Genomic DNA, 19,829 nt, shown 5'->3' with positions numbered 1-19,829 from the left:
AGATTCGCAGGTTAACCTGGTTTTTTTATCACTTCTATGCCTTTGCCTGTGTTATTTTCTTCCTTTAACAACCTTTGCTTCTATCCTCTCTGCTCTTCTGTACACCACCTGTTGAACCAAACTCCTCCCCATTCTTCATGACCTAATTTCAATGCTACTCACTGTTCCCTTATACTTTTCTTTTTGTATGCGCCAGTCCTGGGGCTTAAACCCCGGGCCTGGGGAGGGGGGCACTGTCACTGACCTTTTGTGCACAAGGCTACCACTTGAGCCACAGCTCTACTTTTGGCTTTTTTTTTTGTGGTTGAATGGAGGGAAGAGTCTCACAGACATTTCTGCACAGGTGGCTTTCAAGCTTAATCTTCAGGTCTCCTGAGAAGCTAGGACTATAGACCTGAGCCATTGGTGCCCGGCTCATACTTTTTAAAGGAATAATTACAAGGATTGTATAAATATGCGGTTAGAATCTGACCTGTCTTGTGCCCAGTAAATGTTGAGTTGGAATTCTTTTTCTCATTAATTTTTACCCTTTTGAGGGTGTTTATAGAGGCCGTCAACTGTGATGAAGTTTCAGGAAGAATGTGGAAGTTGATTTTGCTTGCAGTCTCCTTCAAGAGAATCCTTGAGTGCTATTAAACTGACAGTACTTGTGGAAGTTCCCCCCAGAAATCAACCTGAACTATATTGCATCCTCTTACCTTGCAGAAATCGACTTTCAAATTAAGGCCTAACATCATCATCATTAGAAAGGAGGACTCTTCTGTCCGAGGAAGCTGTGCGGTTATTACTGTAACGATATTTGTGGTGCCTTCCGGATTGTAAAGTCTGCATCTACATTACCCTGATCAGTGTTCTTCAGGATCATGAGCTGGTAGGGCGGGGTGGGGTTTCAGATACCGACTCTATAATCAAGCAAATGTGACAGTCTCTTTGATATAAGCACAATCAAAACAAATTTAGGACGGCTTGGTGGGGGGTAGAGAAGTGAAGTAACAAAAGGACAAAAACAACTCTGTTTTCTAGAAAGCAAAGCTTCATGCCAATAGTATTGTGGGGATCTGGAATCCCAACTCAAGAGTTCTCCTGGTTTTATCACTTCCTTAAACTCTACAGGGTTGTCTTCCAAACTTTCTACCTGAATCTGGGCCTTTGGCCATTTGTTCTCATCTGCCCTGCTCTGGAGGAGCCAAGCCTCCTGCCTTGGCAGGGAAGCAGGGATCTTGCTCGGTGATCTGGCAGGGGTGGTTCGCTAGTGTTCCATGGAACAAACCTTTGGCTGCTAGCAGATGAAAGATGATAGATAGATTACTCTCCCGTTTTTGTTACTTTCTCTCTGTCTCTGTCTCTCTTTTAGAGCAAAAGCCATGAGATTTGAAGAACTATAGAAACCCATCTGCAAATGACACAAGAGTCCCAGGATCCATAAATGGACAGTTTAAAATTTAACCTTCTTATACAATCATTTGAAGACTTAAAAACTACTCATACTTTACTCTCAGTACCACCCAATCTGCAGACATCGACTCACCAGAGTTATTTTCACCCTTTACCATTGGTTATGTGGAATCCAACAAGCAGACATCATTGCCTCAACTCATGAGTCACAAATAGCTGGGGGCTGGGAAGGTGGCTCAGTGGCAGAGCACTTGCCTTGCATGCATGAGGCCCTGGGTTCGATTCCTCAGCACCACATAAGCAAAAAGAAAAAAGCCAGAAGTGGTGCTGTGGCTCAAGTGGTAGAGCGCTAGCCTTGAGCTGAAGAGCTAAGGGACAGCACCCAGGCCCAGAGTTTAGGCCCCACCCCCCCCACCCCCCCCAAAAAAAGAGTCACAAATAGGGATCCAATGACTCTGAGACTACAGACCAGCTTTCCAAAATTCACAGGTAGTGAAGAGAAGCAAATGGGGAAATTACAGTATATTCCACTAATTTTCATCAATGAGAGAAACCATTGTGAAGAGAGAAAAGATGGGGGCATCATTGGAGAAACTGAATTTATTCAATTGTTCTAATTCTCTACTACTGAAAAAAATGTTAGCTCTACAACAGGAAGGACCATCTCTGTTCTATTCATGGCAATAGTCCTAGAACCAGTCATTCCTTGGTTAGGGTAATCACTCCATATTTGTGACCTGAAAACCAGTTAGGAGTCCTAGAGCAGCCCCTACAGGCTACACACCACGCTCAGAACTTTCCTTGAATTATGTTAGCTAATTATCACAGGGGTTGTACAAATGTCCTTGGAAGACTTTGGGAAGTTAAGACATTCACCATGGTTTCTAGTTAGAGGAAGAGCTGATGATGGTGGACTCTCATTCTTCCTCTTCCAATCCCATCTCCAGCATGAGGTTTAACTCACTTCCTAAGGAGAAGCTGTGCTGCTGTTTTGAGGGTTCACTGTGGATACCACTATGGTGCACTGATTCTGCCCTTACTCATTTTCATAGCTCTTAGGAGACTGTCATCAGCAGCTGGGATAATTAGAATGGGACACAAGAGCCCCCCGGGCAGATGTCTTCTGGAAATAACACGTACCAGCGTGCTCAACTTGGAGAGCATGGCCCCATCCTTGAACCGTACACGTTTCCTGTTGAACAGCTGTTAGCCAATGGAGAACTAATTAGTCCTGGAGTATAATTAATCGCTGATCACAGAGGGCACTGCCTCCCAGCAATGGGGGCTCCAGATGCCTGGCCCACATTTGAAATAGTAACTCTGAGGATGATGCTAAATTCTGGAAGTGAAAATGGCCACCAAAGAATTACTTGCCTGTATCAGAAACAGTGCGATGTAGATTCCTGGGCTAACTTTCAGGCTTACAAGACACAATGGTCCACACTGATGGGCTTGCTAGCCTCTGGGAATCCCTACCTTGTGTGGCTTGGGAGACCTAAAATGTTCCTTTTGTCTCTAAAGACCTTGGGAAAAATTAATAGTGTTGCTAAACAGCCAGTATGTTGCTTCTGAGGCAGCACTAAAGGGCCCAGGTACCCTGCTTTGGGGGCACAAATGACTTTTCCTTGTGGTCCAGAGTTGATTCAACAGAAGCCATAACTATGAGGCTTGAGCCAGGAGTGCTAATGAATGCCTGTAGTCCCAGCATTCAAGAGGCCATGGTAGGAGGACAGACTTCAAGGCCTGGGGTAAAACAGGGAGTTTAAGGCTAGTTTGGTTTACATAGTTTATCATCAAAAAGAAACTACATTGAATATGTTCAAGTTTATTGACTTAAGCAATGTTACAAAAAACCAATTTTAAATCATCTTATTTTTTAAATTATCTTATTCCATTTTGTCTTACAATCATTGTATATATATATACATATATATATATATATAACTGTCCATACAGATGTAGCATGGTGTGATATGAATGCATAGATATCACATGTATATATAATGTCTAACAGCCAAATACCATGTATATATAATGCATTGTCCTCAGAAATGTATCATTTTTGGTCAGGAATGTACAAAATCTTCTTTACTAATGATTTTGAAATATTCAGTTATAATTATCCAGTTACTCTTTGGTGGTATAGAACCTTAGCAGTTATTTCTCTTCTCCAGCCCTTCTACTCACTTACCATCCTCTATCCCCTCCTCTACATTTCCCAGGTTCTGCTAACTGCTCTTTTTTTGTTGTTGGTCATGGGGCTTGACCTCTGGGCTTGGGCACTATCCCGTAGCTTTTTAGCTCAAAGCAAGCGCTCTACCACTTGAGCCATAGCGCCACTTCTCGTTTTCTAGTGATTTATTGGAGCTAAGAGTCTCATGGAGTTTCCTCCCAGGCTGGGTTTGAACCGTGATCCCCAGATCTCAGCCTCCTGAGTAGCTAGGATTACAGTTGTGAGCCACTGGTGCCTGGCTCTGCTAACTACTCTTCTATTCCCCACTTCCAGATCAATCTATTGGCTTCCATATGTAAGAACAGTTATTATTTGCCGGGTGCCAGTGACTCATGCCTGCAATACTATTCCATTGTGTATTAATATTCACATTTTCTTTTTGCTGATAACAGGGTTTGCATTTACAGTGTTGCACTTGCTTCAGAAACACATCCAGTTGTACGACTTCAGAAACACATCCAGCTCAGCCTTTTCTGGTGATTTTGGAGCTGGAGTATCAAAGCTTTTTTTTTTGTTTTGCTTTTGGGTCCGGTCGTGGGGCCTGAACTCTGGGCCTGGGTGCTGTCCCTCAGTTCTTCAGCTCAAGGCTAGCGCTCTACTACTTGAGCTACAGCACCACTTCCGGCTTTTTTTTTTCTGCTTATGTAGTGCTGAGGAATCGAACCCAGGGCCTCATACATGCAAGGCAAGTGCTCTACCACTGAGCCACCTTCCCAGCCCTATCAGAGCTTTTCTGCACAGCTGGCCTTGAACTGTGATCTTCTGATCTCAGCCTCCCAAGTAGGAAGGTTTGCAGGCATGAGCCAATGGTTCCTAGCTGACACATTTTCTTTCAGTTGTCAGTGGACACAGCTGGCTATTGTATTACTGGTGCAATATACATGTTTTAACATACTGCTATTTTTGGTTTTATTTTGTGGTACCTCCAGACTCACTTCTGTATTGACTATACATCCCCAACAACAGCATTTGAGTGTCCCTGTTTACTAATTCCTTACCTGTCCTTTCCTATGTCCAAATGTGGCTGAAATTTTACCAGGTGCTGTGCTTGCCCTCCCTCTCACTCTCAGGGACCCTCCCCACCTTCTATTACACAAGGTCTCTAGTTGCCATCATTTATATCCACGACCTGCAGCACAGCTGAAAGGTAGCAAAGGGGAAATGGTCTTGAAATACACTTCCTAACCCACAGTAGCCAAGATCTGGTATTACCCACCAGTGGATAAATGGATACAGAAGAAAATGTGGTATGCATACGTAACAGAATACTACTCAGCCATAAAAAGGGATGCAGTCTGGATGTTTGTGGCAGTTGAGGAGCCAGGAAGAAGACACCGAGTGAAATAAGGTAGGCAGAGAAAGCCAAATGCTACATGATCTCCTTTGTGACGTCAACAGAAGCTGCTCATACAGGATGGGGAGAGATGAAGAGCTAGAGAGGAGAAACAACTTCTGACCTTTTACATAGCTGCATAACTATAGTTAAAAAGTAATATGCTCTTAGCAGAACACAAAGGCACAAGACGTATGTGCCTCTGTGTACGTGTTGAAATGAACTCCAGGAAAAAATATACTAAGTAAGGAACACGTAACTCCCCTCCCCCACCAATTTCATTATTATACAACACACACACCCAGAAATATCACTCTAACCCACAAATAACCACAATTATGTGTCAAAACTCAACTTCCTGTCTTCACTTTTGCCAACTCACAACATGAAAAGGTAGTTAGAAGAGATCCTTATTTGCAAAGTTGCTGTTCCCCACTGAGGCTCGAGGGGCCTCCTTCCTTGGGAGAGGCCAAGTACTGACTTCTACAATCAATAAACACAGGCTGGGAATCTTCCCTGCATGTAAACCTGGGCTAGGCTTGTTAATTTTAGGAAAGACAAACTTTTTTTTTTGGTGGTACTGGAGTTTGAACTGCAGTATCAGGGCTTCTCCCTTCCCATGCCCCAAATACCGACTTTTCAGATAAGGTCTCTTCCTGCCTTTTGCTCTGGTTAGCCACAGATCATGATCTTTCTACCTCTACTTTCAGGTAGCTCAGAATACAAATGATGAATTTTAAAAAGCCCTCATAAAATTTCCAGTATATAAATGATCTAATGATTTCATACATGAAAAATCTAGAGAAAATGATCTTACAGTAGACCCTCTGATTTGATATTGTGAATTTAACAGAACTTACAGGGATATAAACACCTTCAAGACTCTCTAGGTAATATAGGCCTGGCTTGATTACTGATGGCTTTCAATTAGTATCTCATTCAGCCCTTAACAAAGCAGCTAAGGTTCAGAAAGGTGAACATGTGCATAGGGCCTGCTAGTCATGGGGCAGAGTTGAGCTTTAAATCCAGATGTACATGATGTAAGTTGTGATTTTCTACAGGGAGGTCTTAAACTGGATAGTATCTCAATTTTTATTTTTTATACAGAGAGGTCTAATTTGATTGTGTGTCAACTTTTTTTCAAAGATAGTTTCAAGAATCATGAGGAAACAACGTAAAATACATTAACTGTAGGTTACATATCACTTCTAAATATCATACTTTGAAACTCGGCCTGGGCACTGTCCCTCAGCATTTAAACTCAAGGCTAGCATTCTAGCACTTGAGCCACAGCGCCATTTCTGGCTTTTTCTGCTTATGTGGTGCTGAGGAATAGAACCCAGGGCCTCAAGCATACAGGGCAAGCACTCTAACACTGAGCCACCTTCCTACACAGGCACAGTTTCTAGGTAGTATTATCTGAGTTTGGGTAGGGATTTTTCTCCCTGGTGATTTAGACCTCTTGCCATTCATTAAACAGTATGTAGTTTGCTTAGATGTTAAACATTTGAAATCCCCTCTTAGGATGGTAGAAAAGTATTGCTAAGTTATAAGGACATTTAGTAAGAAAACCTGACCTAGTGTGAAATGGATTATGAATCAGAACTGTCCCTGAGGAACATATACTTCAGCTGGAATCTGAAAGGAAAGCAAGACTGGGTTACCTTAATCAGAGTAAAAACACGTTCCAGAAGTACCAAGTGGCTTTACTAACCACAGTGTAGCCATACTGGTCTTTAATAGGTGGAGCTCACCTTTTCTCTATTCAACCCCTTTACATCTTCCAAATGCCTTCAGGTTTTTCACTTCTCAGAACTTGACCTTCCTCAAGATACCCTTCCTAACTACCCTATCACTAAATTCTGCAACTTGTTCCACATTTTCAATCCTAGTTTATCATTATTTGTCTTCATGACAGAATATAAAGTGTATGAAGTCTGAGAAGTTTATTTTGTGTACTCGGGCTTTAGGCACCCTGTGGAGGTTTAGAATCCCCTTACTGACTGCAAAGACACTAGGTCTTGTGTACAATGTAACTTCTAAAACTCACTCCATACCAACAGTTATTCTAAATAAAGTGAACAAAAGAGGCACTCTGCCATGTTAACTTTCCCACACAACTCTTCCCCGGGGAAACCACTAACTGAAAAATTCTCCAAAATGTACAGCTTATAAACACAATTTTTATTAGAAAAGTTATACATAACATAGCATCAACTATTTTCAAGAACAATATTAAACCCAAAAAGCAACAAAAACCAGACTAACAAAATGTGTAACAAACTAATGACCTTTCTATAATCAAACATTCAATTATCTACAATGTCTTTTTACAAGGGGGAAACCCATGGTTTACAGGCACATCATATTGAAAATAAAACTTCAATAGCAATTTTAAACAATTACCATCCTTAAACTGAATTATTAAAACAGTAATTACGAGTTCACAAATTCAAAATATTTCACACAATTTTAAATTACTGGGTATACATGGAAGTCTGAATTTTAAGTGATTTTATTTTTCCCACAAAAGTGCCAAGACTTAAGCCAGAACTTTTCAGTATAATTTTTCCCTAAAAAGTTAAGTCGTGCTTTGATAATTATAATAGTCATATAATTTGTGGTACTATCTGGTCTGTTAATAATACAGCTTTTACCTGGATCTGTTTTTCTTAAATTATAGGAAACCAAATATAGGATTTCAGCAAAGAGCTATTGAAGAATTCCAAACAGAGGAGTGTGCAGCACTGGAAAGAGATGGGTACTAACATTTGTAATAAATATCAGAGAAGCCATTAGTTTTTACAGCATTGTTTGCTTAAAGGTTAAGTCAACCTGTTTAATTTTCCATCGTTATGTCCCTTTAGGGAATTTTCTATTTTGATGATCTGAATACTCAAAACATCTTTAAATCTGGTTTATAGCTCCTGGAAAGTTAGAAATGCTTTAACAGTCCCAAGCCCATTTTTACTTATTATGGAGCTGCACTAAGACAACATAATTTGGGACAGTAAAATTTACCAAAAAAGGTTAAATGGAATGATTGGCAAACCACAATGATCTAAACCAAGTGGAACCTTTTTTTTTTTGATAGCCAAAGGTCAGTAAGGCTCAGTGCAAATTTACATACTTGTGCTCCTTAGGGAACTAATGCTGAAAGTCGCAAGGTTTCTACTGTTTCAGGTACTATGCCCAGGATCTGGGTTAATCAAACTGTTGCTTTTATTGATGGAAAGAGTTGTCTCTTCTAGTCAAAAGGATGGACACCACAGTTTCTAATTCAAATGTCAGGTTTTCCTTTTCAACACAGTAATTGAGAATTAAGATGAAAAGTAATGACTTTTGACTGTTATTCAGTATTACTTAGTGCACCAAGATTGCACACTTCTGTTCTGAAAGTAGTTAAAATAATGTTCTGGGTCTTAGTTCCTATAAGCAGTTTCCTTTAATGATGAAATGGGCAAATTAAAATTACTGGAAAAAATGAAAAAAGAAAATGCAGATATTTTATACAGACAAAAATCTAACAATTCTCTTAAAGGGTTTTGTGTGCCCTACACACGGGGGGCAATTTGAATTCACTAGTGTATGAACACTAGCTCCTCAAATAATATGGAACCGTGGTCCAGGTGTTGCAATGATATCACTGTAAGGCTCCTCCTGTGACAGCTCAATAGCTTGCTGCTTCTTAAGAACCAAAAAGCTGTAGAATTTCGCTGCAGCCTGCTTTCGGTTTGTGTTTCGACATAATTCAAGCAAACTGATAGACTGAGCTCCAGTTTTAGCAAGGGCTCGCTGGAAAAAAAAGACAAAGTAAATTATAGCACAGTGATAACTGAAAAATGAAGCCTATTTGGTACTGGAAAACGTAAACTATGTATTCTCCTGGGACTGGGCTTGTGCTTTTTGAATCTGTTGTGACCTCATGTATACTATGTTTAAAAGCAAGCAAAGCTTAAGAAACTAATGAATAAATTTGCTACAATACATATTATTTGAGCAAGTCATTTCTTCATACATCCATCTAGTGTGACAGAATGGTGAATTCATGTCTTTTGAATTTTGAAGTATCAACAATTCCCTAATGAATCTATTTTCTAGGACACATTGAGCAACTTCTCTCCACTGGACATTACGATCCAGGGATAATGACATCTGAGGGTATATAATAAATCAACACATCAAATTCACTCAACCAAAACAGATGCAAACTTACAAATATACTACCACAGGTCTGGTTTTTTTTTTTTCTTGTCGGTCCTGGGGCTTAAACTCTGGACCTGGGTGCTGTCCCTCAGCTCTTCAGTTCAAGGCGAGTACTCTACCACTTGAGCCACAGCACAACTTCCAATTTTCTGGTGGTTAACTGGAGATATGAGGTTCATGCACTTTGCTGCCCGGGCTGGCTTTGGAACGTGATCCTCAAATCTCAGCCTCCTGAGTAGCTAGGATTACAGGCATGAGCCACCAGCACCTGACTGGTTGTTTTTTTCTTTAAAATAACGGTGAAAAGTCTCTGAATTTCTAGACATACTCTTGGCCTAACAGTTATCAACAAGGCCAAAAATACTAGATGAAGTATTTTTCTCTTATACTGGTATACCTGAAGGCCATGGAGCATCTGCTGAGTTCTTTTGTTCCATCTCCTTTCTTCTTGATCCTGATCACCCCCTGAAGCATCTTCATCCTGAATGAAAATATCCCCCAAAAGATGAAAGACTGCTTTGATGCAAAATAAAATATTTCTACATCTCCTAAAAATGCTTAACATTTATTTTTCTGGTGCCAGACCTGCAACTTGAACTTAGGGCTGGGTGTTGTGCCAGAACTTTTTGTTCAAGGCTAGCACTCTACACTTGAGCTACAGCTCCACTTCTGGCTTTCTGGTGGTTAATTGGAACTTAAGAGTCTCATGGACTTTCCTGCTTGGGCTGACTTCAAACTGTGATCCTCAGTTCTAAGCTTCCTGATTAGCTACAATTATAAGCCTCAGCACCACCAGCATCCAACGTTTGTTAAAGTATGATTTCATAGATTAAATCTATTCTGGCAAGCTCCTAGCATCATTGTGGACCAATACTGAAGAACCTCAAAATTGGCATTGGTATTGGCGTATATGGCATATTAAAAGAAATGGACTATAATTCTTAGTCCATATTTTAATTCAGACCCACTGCATAAATGATTCTCTGAACTCTGAAGCTGGTGTCAGGCAGAGGTTGTACATATCCTCAGCTGTGTGGGCATTACATACCAACCACATTCCAAAAACCCAGGCAGGGGTCTGCAGAAAACACCATTTTTAATATTGACCTAAATACTAAGTCTGAGACAATGTCACACAGCTGCATTTAGATTGAGCAATTGTGAAACTAAAATTTGCTTTAACACAGTACCAACTGTTATCTATGGCTGACTACAGTGAATTAAAAGTATGAATAAATGCTAATAAAAATGTATTGAATCTGTAACTACTAATCTTGGAAAATATATATATGTTTTTTTAAATTTTGGGTCCGGTCGTGAGGCCTGAACTCTGGGCCTGGGCGCTGTCCCTCAGCTCTTCAGCTCAAGGCTAGCGCTCTACCACTTGAGCCACAGTGCCACTTCCGGGTTTTTTCTTTTTGCTTATGTGGTGCTGAGGAATTGAACCCAGGGCCTCATGCATGCAAGGCAAGCACTCTACCACTGAGCCACCTTCCCAGTTCTTGGAAAAAATTTAAAGCTTCATTATTACCAGAAAGACATCTTAAAAGATTTAAATATACAATAGAGCATCAAGAATAAATTCAATCATACTATTACCTCAACAACTGTTTTACCTTTAGTTAAAAAACAGTCCATGAAAAAAGTAAATTCAGTTTTAGAGCAGCTCTAGCTTTTTAAAAGATAAAAGGCATTGAAGGCCTTACCAAAACTACTTTAATGGAGTCATGTTATGACAACAGCAGTAAAAATTAGCCATTGATCATAAGATAGTACAAACTATACTAATTTAAAACTCAATCAACAAGTAAATGTAAGGGAATTCCTGTGTCCTTCAAAAACCTACAAGGAAACCCATGAATTACAGCACACAAAATCTGATCTACTAATGAAGAATTATGACACTTTAGGAATTTAGTTAAGTTTTAATTCCGTGTGAACACTTTTCATCTCTCTGATGTCTAGTATCAACTTAAATTTAACACAAAAAGTAAAAGGGGGTCAAGACTATTGATAAATCTGGAACAGGTATTTATCAGGAATTTAGTTTACTTACTTCCTCCTCTTCCTCTTCTTCTTTTTCCTTCTCTTTCTCCTTCTCTTTCTCTGGTAGAAGTTCTAACTCTGGTATTAGTTGACAGATATTAGGAGGTTCTTCTGGGGGAAGCTCTACAGGTGGTATTTCCATCTGTTCTACCTGCTGAGGCTTAAGACAATAAAAATAAGACAATGTAAGACAGCCTCAATGGTTACTTTCAAATATCGAATAACAATACAAGTTTTCCAGCTGAAAAATACTGTGGTTTTATCTCTCTCCTTTCCTAGTCTCAAAACTGACAGTTTTTTTTCAAGTTGCAAAGTAACAGCATCAAACAAATAGTTAATGATTACGCTAAAAAGTGTTATTGTTCTTTTTAGAAGTCATATATTCCTCAATTCCAAGAAATTTTTGAACAACTAAAAAGAAACCAGACAAAAATGGAAGCAAGCTTTCCCATGAATAGTTTAGAAAAAAACACAAATAACCTATTGACCCTCATGACAAAAAAAATGTGAACTAGTTCAGAATTACTGGATAGAATTGTTATAAAACTATCATACAGTAATATATAATCTTAAGCTTTTATTCTCAAAGCTTTGGAACTGTATGACAGCAAGTAACACAGGGAATAGGAGACTATTTCTAAACATGTTTTCTGTATTCCTTCCCTTATGAGCTTAATAGTTAAAAGCATCACAGGAGAGTAGTATTAGTCACCTACCACTACCTATTTCCATGCCTAGGCAGAAAAAGGCTCCTAACTGATGGCTTCTCACCAGGGGGCCAGAGAACTAGTTTCTTAGAATTGCCAACTAATTTTCTTCTGCTCATGCCTCTTGATGTAGACAGAAATGGGACCCTAGTATCTTCCACTCAGGTAGACTATGCTCCTATCTTCAGTTCACATTCTTCCCAGTGTGGTAATGGGAAGGACTCAGACTTACCATTTCCTGCCTAAAACAATACGCTTAAGAGCTCCTTCAATACCACTTGTTATTACCTGTACTAATAACTTCCAATGCTTTGCTTACTTACAGGCATCACTGGCTCTGGGTCAATTTGTTCAGCTTTTCGCTTAACTCCCTGAGGTGGAGGTGGGGGCATGGCAGACTCATCCAAGTTTGTTCTGCTAGCTTCCACGATTGACTCTTGGAGGCGGCTTGGCTCCTCCAGTATGGGCTCATCTGCAAATGATTATATGAAAAGTTAGGGTACGCAGTTTTGACAATATTTTAGAACAATCTAATTTCTAAATTAGTAATAGTAAGACATACTTTCTCTAATGAAGATCAGATAAAAATTTACCTCCACAAAGATTATCCAACTTATACAGGTGAAGGAAAGGTCTGGCAAAGAGTAAATACCACTTCCACTCCAATACTTGGCAAACTATCAACCCATCTAATCCTCAACTGTAAACTTTTCTGAAGACAAAGCTTACTGAATAAGGTAATCCAATACATTCCCCTGTCCCAAACTTTGAGCATACTTTTACATTCCTCATTTCTTTTACTTTTGGCAAAGAAAGGGTAATATTAAGTGCTATAAGCCAAATATTAATTTCAACTTCATCTGGGAACTATCCCAACAAAACGGACCAATAACATCACGCTGTTGATGCTGCTGCTGTTGATCTTCTCTAGGAACCTCTGGATTTTCAAATTCTTTGAGGAACTCATCCAAATTATCTGCCTCTCCTCCTTTCCTTCTTTTTCTAAGGTCTTCTGGTACAAGTGGTGTAAGACAGCGTGTAAAGAGCTATGAAAAAAATACAAGTATAAAAGAAATCATACCAACTAAAAACTCACCGACATTTCTTATCAGTTTAATGAAGTTGAAATCACTGTATATAACTTAGCATTTTTACTTAACATCATCAGAATGACAATTTCATCTTAAAAATGATTTTAAGTATAAGCTTCCAAATTGTAACAACAATTAACAGAAATAATTTATCTCAATTTTAAGCTTTCATAATCACAAACTGAAGATATATATCAAAGCATACCAAAGTTTTATTGAGCTGTTTCATTAAACGTCATGATTATCTAAAGTTTAAAATGGCTATATACTATTGTGAATTATCTCATTCTTTATCTCGCCCTACTTTTTTTTTTTTTTTTTTTGTCGGTCGTGGGGCTTGAACTCTGGGCCTGGGTGCTGTCCCTCAGCTCTTCAGCTCAAGAGCGCTCTACCACTTGAGCTACAGCGCCACTTCCGGTTTTCTGGTGGTTTATTGGAGATAGGAGTCTCAGGGTCTCTCCTGCCAGGGCTGGCTTTGAACCGCGATCCTCAGATCTCAGCCTCCTGAGTAGCTAGGATTACAGGCGTGAGCCACCAGCGCCCGGCTATCTCGCCCTACTTTTAATATTTAAGTTTCTCACTACATCTTCACAGCTTTCTCCAATCTTAAAACGCTCTTTATAAATTGTCATGAGTCTATTTTACAGAACCTCCTTTACGATGATTAGCACAAGGCTGCCACTACAGAGCAGCTTCATCATAACCCTGATGGTGCGCTTCATATTACAGTAAAATTTGCTTTTATATGCACATTCCAACTTAAGGTAGAATAACAGCCTACAAACACTGCTTCACTAATTAGCACCTCTGAAACTTATTTTAGAATAGGATGGAAGCAAAATGAGGAAAAGCTAGACATCTTTACTACAGAAAAAATAAAAATTACCTTGTATTTTACTCAGAAAACAATATCCAGAGAATATGTTTGAAGGTAGTATATATTAAGACAATACAGCAAAGTTTACTATAGGCATTTGAGTAGAAATTATCAAAAATGTTAGTGGTTATTTCAGTAATGAGAAAAATCATTCCATATCTTAGATGTAGATGTCACTTACCACTATATTGCAGATAAAGTTATATACAGGATATTGGGATTTGAGAAAATGTTGGTGTGCCATACATTTGAAAAATATCAAAAATGATTTAAAACTTTTAGAAACATTTAAGTCATGTTAAGTGTTTATTAAATAAAAATATTCCCACAAATGGTAATTACCTTCAGTAGTCTGTTATTCCATAATGGCTGAGCAGGTAAAGAGAAAAGTTTTTCCACTCCTCCTGTCTCTTTCCACATCATCAATTTCTTGGTGGGTGGTGCCAAATCCAAAGTTGTAACAATATCAGAATAATCACTAAGCTGGGCTCGAATGGTCTTGCTATCTAACTCTTTTACACTGTCAACAATTAGCTTCCTCTTCCTCTTGGCTTTTGTTTCTTTCACTAGAATATAGATAAAAAGAAAAAAGGCCATTTTCTAGAAAGGCTAGCATGGAACATACATACATACACACATAAATATATACATATGTGTGTGTGTATGTATATGTGTATATGATCTGGTCTGTCTCCTCTGCTTTTTTTTTTTTTTTGAAAAGGTGATGAGCAGGAGGGTTACAGTTGTATAAGGTAATGAATACACTTGTTTTTAATCATTGTTACCCTATTTAACTCCCACTTGCCTCTCCGTATTCCCTTCCCCCCAAGTTGTAAGGTTCTTATCCCACAGTGTCAAAAGTGAGTATCAATGCTGCATTGGTACATCCTCTGTCCTGCTGTTTCTGTGATTCCCTTACATATAAAAACACATGGTACTGAAAACTAAGAGAAATGGAAAACAAACAACAACAACAAACGACATATAGGGCATATTAATAACTTGTTTCCACATATTGGACTTGATGTTGAAATGTTTCATTATATATGGTCCTGTCACAGAGCAATTGGGTTATTTGGATCCCCTGTTAAGAATATCGTAGACATTCTAATTCTTACAAATGATCTCCTCTGCTTTTCTACACAGTCCATTGTAGACAGTCCTTACAAAAGCAGAATGTTTTTAATTGACATTTTCCAAGTACCACTTAGAATGGAGGTTGGTATATAACAGGAGTTCAACAGAAATTTACAGAATGAATAAATATGTACAGACTTTCAGCACAAAATATTTTTTTAAATGCAAAGGCCAATATATTTTAGCCTATTTAGCGTTTGTGCTGTGTACACTAGCATTAACACATTTGCCTAAGAGTTGGATAATATTGTGGGTTCTGATATTTCTTTGCTATGTAATCATGAAAAGTTATCTTGCTAAATTCAGTTTTTGGTTTGAAAAAAAGTCAACTGTGAAATATTCCCCTAGTGTCTGACATAGAATAAGTGCCCATAAATAGTTACAAGTACTATTATTTTTACTGGAAAAGTTCTACTTCATATATGGCAATTGCATAAGGTCCTTGGATAAAGTAGAACACATTCAAGCCCTGTTAAGAGACCCGAAACACCATATACCATACATTTTTCCATATTGGAGTTGCTATAATACTATAATATTTTCTATAATAAAGCAGGTAGCAGCTCAATTTTTCAAGTAACTTCTGTGACTAAATTCCTCAAGACTTTTATTAATTTATTTTATAATTCATGTTTTTGTAAATACAAATTTTATAAACATAAAATTTAAAATAAATTTATAAATTTAAATATAAAAATGAGGCATTGTATCTCAGCTTTAATAAAACATCCATGAGATCCCTAATTAAAAAAAAAATACTGTAAGAAGTACAGACTGCCTGTCTAATGGAGTCTCTTCCCCTTACATCAAGCATCAAGTTCTTTCAATGGCTCTTTCAATGTCATACACCTATCCTACCTACATTTTTCTCTGTGGTATGTTACTATCTAGCTTTAATTGTCCAGGTTTCCTTAGTTATTAACATTGTTGATGAAGACTTGCTCATCTTTATATCTTTTTTACATGTATGTATCTTTAGTTCTAAATTAAAACCAGATTCACAATAAGTTTTCTGTACAACATTGTAGTCCAAGCTACAACGTTCATTGATTGGGTTATTCTCAGTAGGAAACTAAATTTTGTCCTACTTAAAAGTAAAAGCGCTGTAATTTTTATTTCAAATTTCTTTTTTGACTCAGAAGCAGCTGTCCAATTAAACAGTATGTGTTACAACAAGCACTAACAGAAAATGACTACTAATTTTAGACTCAAGCCTATTTTCATTATTCTTAAAGTATTTTTAGATTTTCCCAAATTGTGGCTCAATTATATAGAATCTAGAACTTTAGACGACAACTGATTAATCTTGTACTCTATTGTAAAATATCCTGTGGTGTTTTCTAATTGTTACACATGCGAACTGCTACTATCCTAAGGATCTGGAAATGACTTAAGATGTTATTAGTAGAAAACTTGCTTTATATTTTTATGCTTTATAGTAACTTATAGTCTACCAAATATTCAAATTGTAATGAAGATGGATAGATGACTATGACAGATGAGAAAATAACAATAGTAGCATACCAGTTGGAAGCCATGGACCAGAACTGCAATCTTTTCTTCTGTACACTGTGTATAAATCTAAAGGTTTGCTCACCAGTTATATCAATGGGCTCCAAAGCAAATGCTTCTTCCTCATTTGGAACAAGTGTAGTTTGATCAGTCATAGTTGGCATTGGTTCAACAGGATCTACTGAATCAGGACTATCAGGCCCACCCACTATAAAAACAAATGGTTACAATAGGATTATGTATAATACATTAGCAAAGATGGAATAGAAATCCCTCTCTGTTGTGACTGGGAAGGTGGCTCAGTGGTAAAGTGCTTGCCTTGCATGCATGAGGTCCTGGGTTCAAGTCCTCAGTACCACATAAGCAAAAAGAAAAAAGCTGGAAGTGGCACTGTGGCTCAAGTGGTAGAGTGCTAGCCTTGAGCTGAAGAGCTGAGGGACAGCACCCAGGCCCAGAGTTCAGGCCCCATGACCGGGCCCCCCTCCCAAAAAAAAGAAATCCCTCTCTGAACCCAAAAGACGCACCTGTGGTACTAAAAAACAACCCCCAACCAACTACTTTTCTATTTGTAAGGTAGCCCCCCAGAGTTGAATTCAGATGAGCAAAAAAAGGGAGGGCACAGTACTAATTAGAACTAGTAACCATAAGAACTGTCTCAAGGATATTAATAGTTTATACTTCAGCTTTTGTTTGTAGTTTTTGATGTGAACCTTTTTTGGCTGCCATACAATCAACCCCAGAATCACTGAAGATAAAAATGCTCACTTGATACGTTATCGTCCTCATCCATATCATCATGAGCAGGCTGCTCTGGCAACATTACTCCTGCCTCTGAGAGGGCGGGGGGATCATCAAAGATGCCACCATCGTTATTACTAATCAGTTTATCATCTGAAATACAAAATACAATTTAAATAAACTGTTTAAATTAGTGGCTTAAATTTAAACCTATTAAATTTGTAGGCTTCTTTCCAAAAAAGCTTCAAGTATAAAACAAACGTATAGAACAATTACTACATAAATCTAGGGCACATATTTAAGAATGTGTTTACTTAGAAATGAAAATATCAATAGTACAGTGCAAAGAGAACCAGTAAACTTTACAACCCAGATACCTTTTTCTTTACAAACATCAGGCAAAACCATTTTTAGGTTAGTTGTACAGAAAACAATTCACACACACACACACTCTCTAATATCCATAATTAGTAACTTCTCCAAAACAGCACAAATGAATAAAGAAATCACAATAACCAACTTTTGGTGACTTACCTAATATTCCACCATCATTTCCTTCTCCAAAATTATCATCTTTATATTGGTCTTCGTATTCTAGATGGTTAATTTTCTCATTCAGGTTGCTGGTGCTCTGTTCAGGCTCTAAGAGGAGGTTAGAAGCACTAGTGCTTACTAACATATCGTCATCCTCAAAAGCACTGCCTTCTCTCATTATTTCACGATCATCCATTCCAAAGTCACCTGAGCAAATTTTAGTCATTAGTGAAAAAGGTTTATTACAGACACATTGCTTAAGTCTTATTTGTCTTCAAATATTAAAAACTGCTAGTTTAAACTTTATGCTCCTAGGACATGACTAACACAATCAGACTTAGATCTAAATTTAGGTTACCATAAATAATGTTAGGTAATCTTAACTATGTTATTTTCAGCAGTGTTCACATTTAAAACTTGTTAAAACAATGTGGCTTACTACCCATTTTAAATGATTAGATTTTCAAGCAGTGTTTACAATAATGTACCTAGATTAGATTAATGTGAGCAATACCTTCTATGTTGGGGCTTCCCACAAAAATGAAAAATATAAGTTCTTTCATTGTGCATGAAAAGCAGGGGTATGTAAAAAATAGGTGATGATGTTTAATATACCGCTTAGCAAGACAATAAACCTTTTTGAAAACAGATGAAGTATTAACTGTCAAAATCAATGTAGTAAGAAGCCTGGTTTTCTTTTTGAAATTGCTAGGAGTCTCAAACATAATTAAAACAAATGACTAGCAATTTTTTTTAATTTTTTACCAAAATCATTTTCTTGTAGGATACTGATGTTCCCAACTTCTTCTCTCATGGTTATCTCTTCCACTCTGCTCTGGTTCAGGCTGAACTGCTGGGCTACATCGATGTCACTTTAAAAGAAGTTCAAATATATTTTATTTTCAAGTTTTACTATAATGTATTTCTAAGAGGAACTCCTCCCACTCCCCATTGTCTTTAGATATATAAACCCATCAAGTTGAGAAGTCTAATATTCATGGGCTGGGAAGGTGGCTCAGTGGTAGAGCGCCTGCCTTGCATGCATGAGGCCCTGGGTTCGATTCCTCAGCACCACATAAGCCGAAAAAAAAAAAGCCGCAAGTGGCACTGTGGCTCAAGTGGTAGAGCATTAACCTTGAGCTGAAGAACTGAGGGACAGAGCCCAGGCCCAGAGCTCAGGCCCTCGACTGGACTCCCCTCCCCCCAAAAAAAGAGAAGTCTAATATTCAGTATTTGATAAATTCCAAAACTCATCACCTAAGTGTATAGGATAGAGGGAAATATGAGAAATGACAGGTTACACAGGTATGAGTTTTTACCAGGGCCAAGTAAATTACATGCTATATGAACAAGCTAAATTTACTTGGCTTTTCTACCGAAAAAATGCACCCCCTCCCCCCATGTTAACACTCATCTTTAAAGTAGAGAACAACAGTGGAGTTTGATTGTGCCAAATACTAATACAGTATGAACTAGGTTAAAAAATTGCTGTAATTAAGTGTCAGATAACTAAAAAACAAAATAACAGCAACAAACTTTGCTGTAAGTGAGGTTCTGGTATAGAGGGTTTTTGGTTATCAATTCTTCAACATGGTTATTTGAAAAGCTAGTCACGGGCTCTACCACAGTATAAATATATGGGAAGAGGACAGGAATATACCAAAGTACTCTGCATGGCCATTTCTGTTTAACTTGCTGTTTTCAAACGTATATTCTGGCAACAATCCTTTCTTGCACTTCATAGTGACATTAATTATATTTATTTTTAAATGTGGCAAAGTAGAGCTTAGTGAAGAAACTAATCATTAGGTGATTTTAATCTGTACATTTTGAAAAACATATCATGATGCAAAAGTTACAAGTTTACCGGTGCCCTTCTATAAAGAACCCAGACAACAGTTCAGTTTATATACATTTTGCCTTTAGTACATAATTCTCCTATCTGAGCTGTTAAGATAGCTCTTCCTTTACTTATCTGAATGCCAAAGCATTCCAAGAAAAACTATACATTTGCAAGCCA

The 19,829-nt window shown here is 38.1% G+C and overlaps 1 protein-coding gene across 1 annotated transcript in view; it reads right to left on the bottom strand.

Annotated features, from left to right (window-relative positions):
- Window positions 1-7,124: 7,124 nt before the first annotated feature.
- The window catches only part of Rad21 (RAD21 cohesin complex component), a 28,416-nt gene continuing 15,711 nt past the window's right edge, over window positions 7,125-19,829 (bottom strand). Inside the window, exons 5-14 of the mRNA XM_042672957.1 lie at window positions 18,575-18,681; window positions 17,810-18,016; window positions 17,303-17,428; window positions 16,623-16,745; window positions 14,231-14,454; window positions 12,807-12,966; window positions 12,244-12,392; window positions 11,224-11,373; window positions 9,565-9,648; window positions 7,125-8,756 (exon numbers count right to left, since the gene is read on the bottom strand). Of these exons, the coding sequence (XP_042528891.1) occupies window positions 8,565-8,756; window positions 9,565-9,648; window positions 11,224-11,373; window positions 12,244-12,392; window positions 12,807-12,966; window positions 14,231-14,454; window positions 16,623-16,745; window positions 17,303-17,428; window positions 17,810-18,016; window positions 18,575-18,681 (1,522 nt within the window). The 3' untranslated portion in view covers window positions 7,125-8,564. The remainder of the gene's footprint in view (window positions 8,757-9,564; window positions 9,649-11,223; window positions 11,374-12,243; window positions 12,393-12,806; window positions 12,967-14,230; window positions 14,455-16,622; window positions 16,746-17,302; window positions 17,429-17,809; window positions 18,017-18,574; window positions 18,682-19,829) is intronic.

This window comes from Dipodomys spectabilis, unplaced genomic scaffold, assembly GCF_019054845.1.
Source record: "Dipodomys spectabilis isolate Male_0828 unplaced genomic scaffold, ASM1905484v1 ptg000783l, whole genome shotgun sequence".
Classification (NCBI taxonomy): Eukaryota; Metazoa; Chordata; class Mammalia; order Rodentia; family Heteromyidae; genus Dipodomys; species Dipodomys spectabilis.
This window is presented reverse-complemented; position numbering and strand designations above follow the sequence as displayed.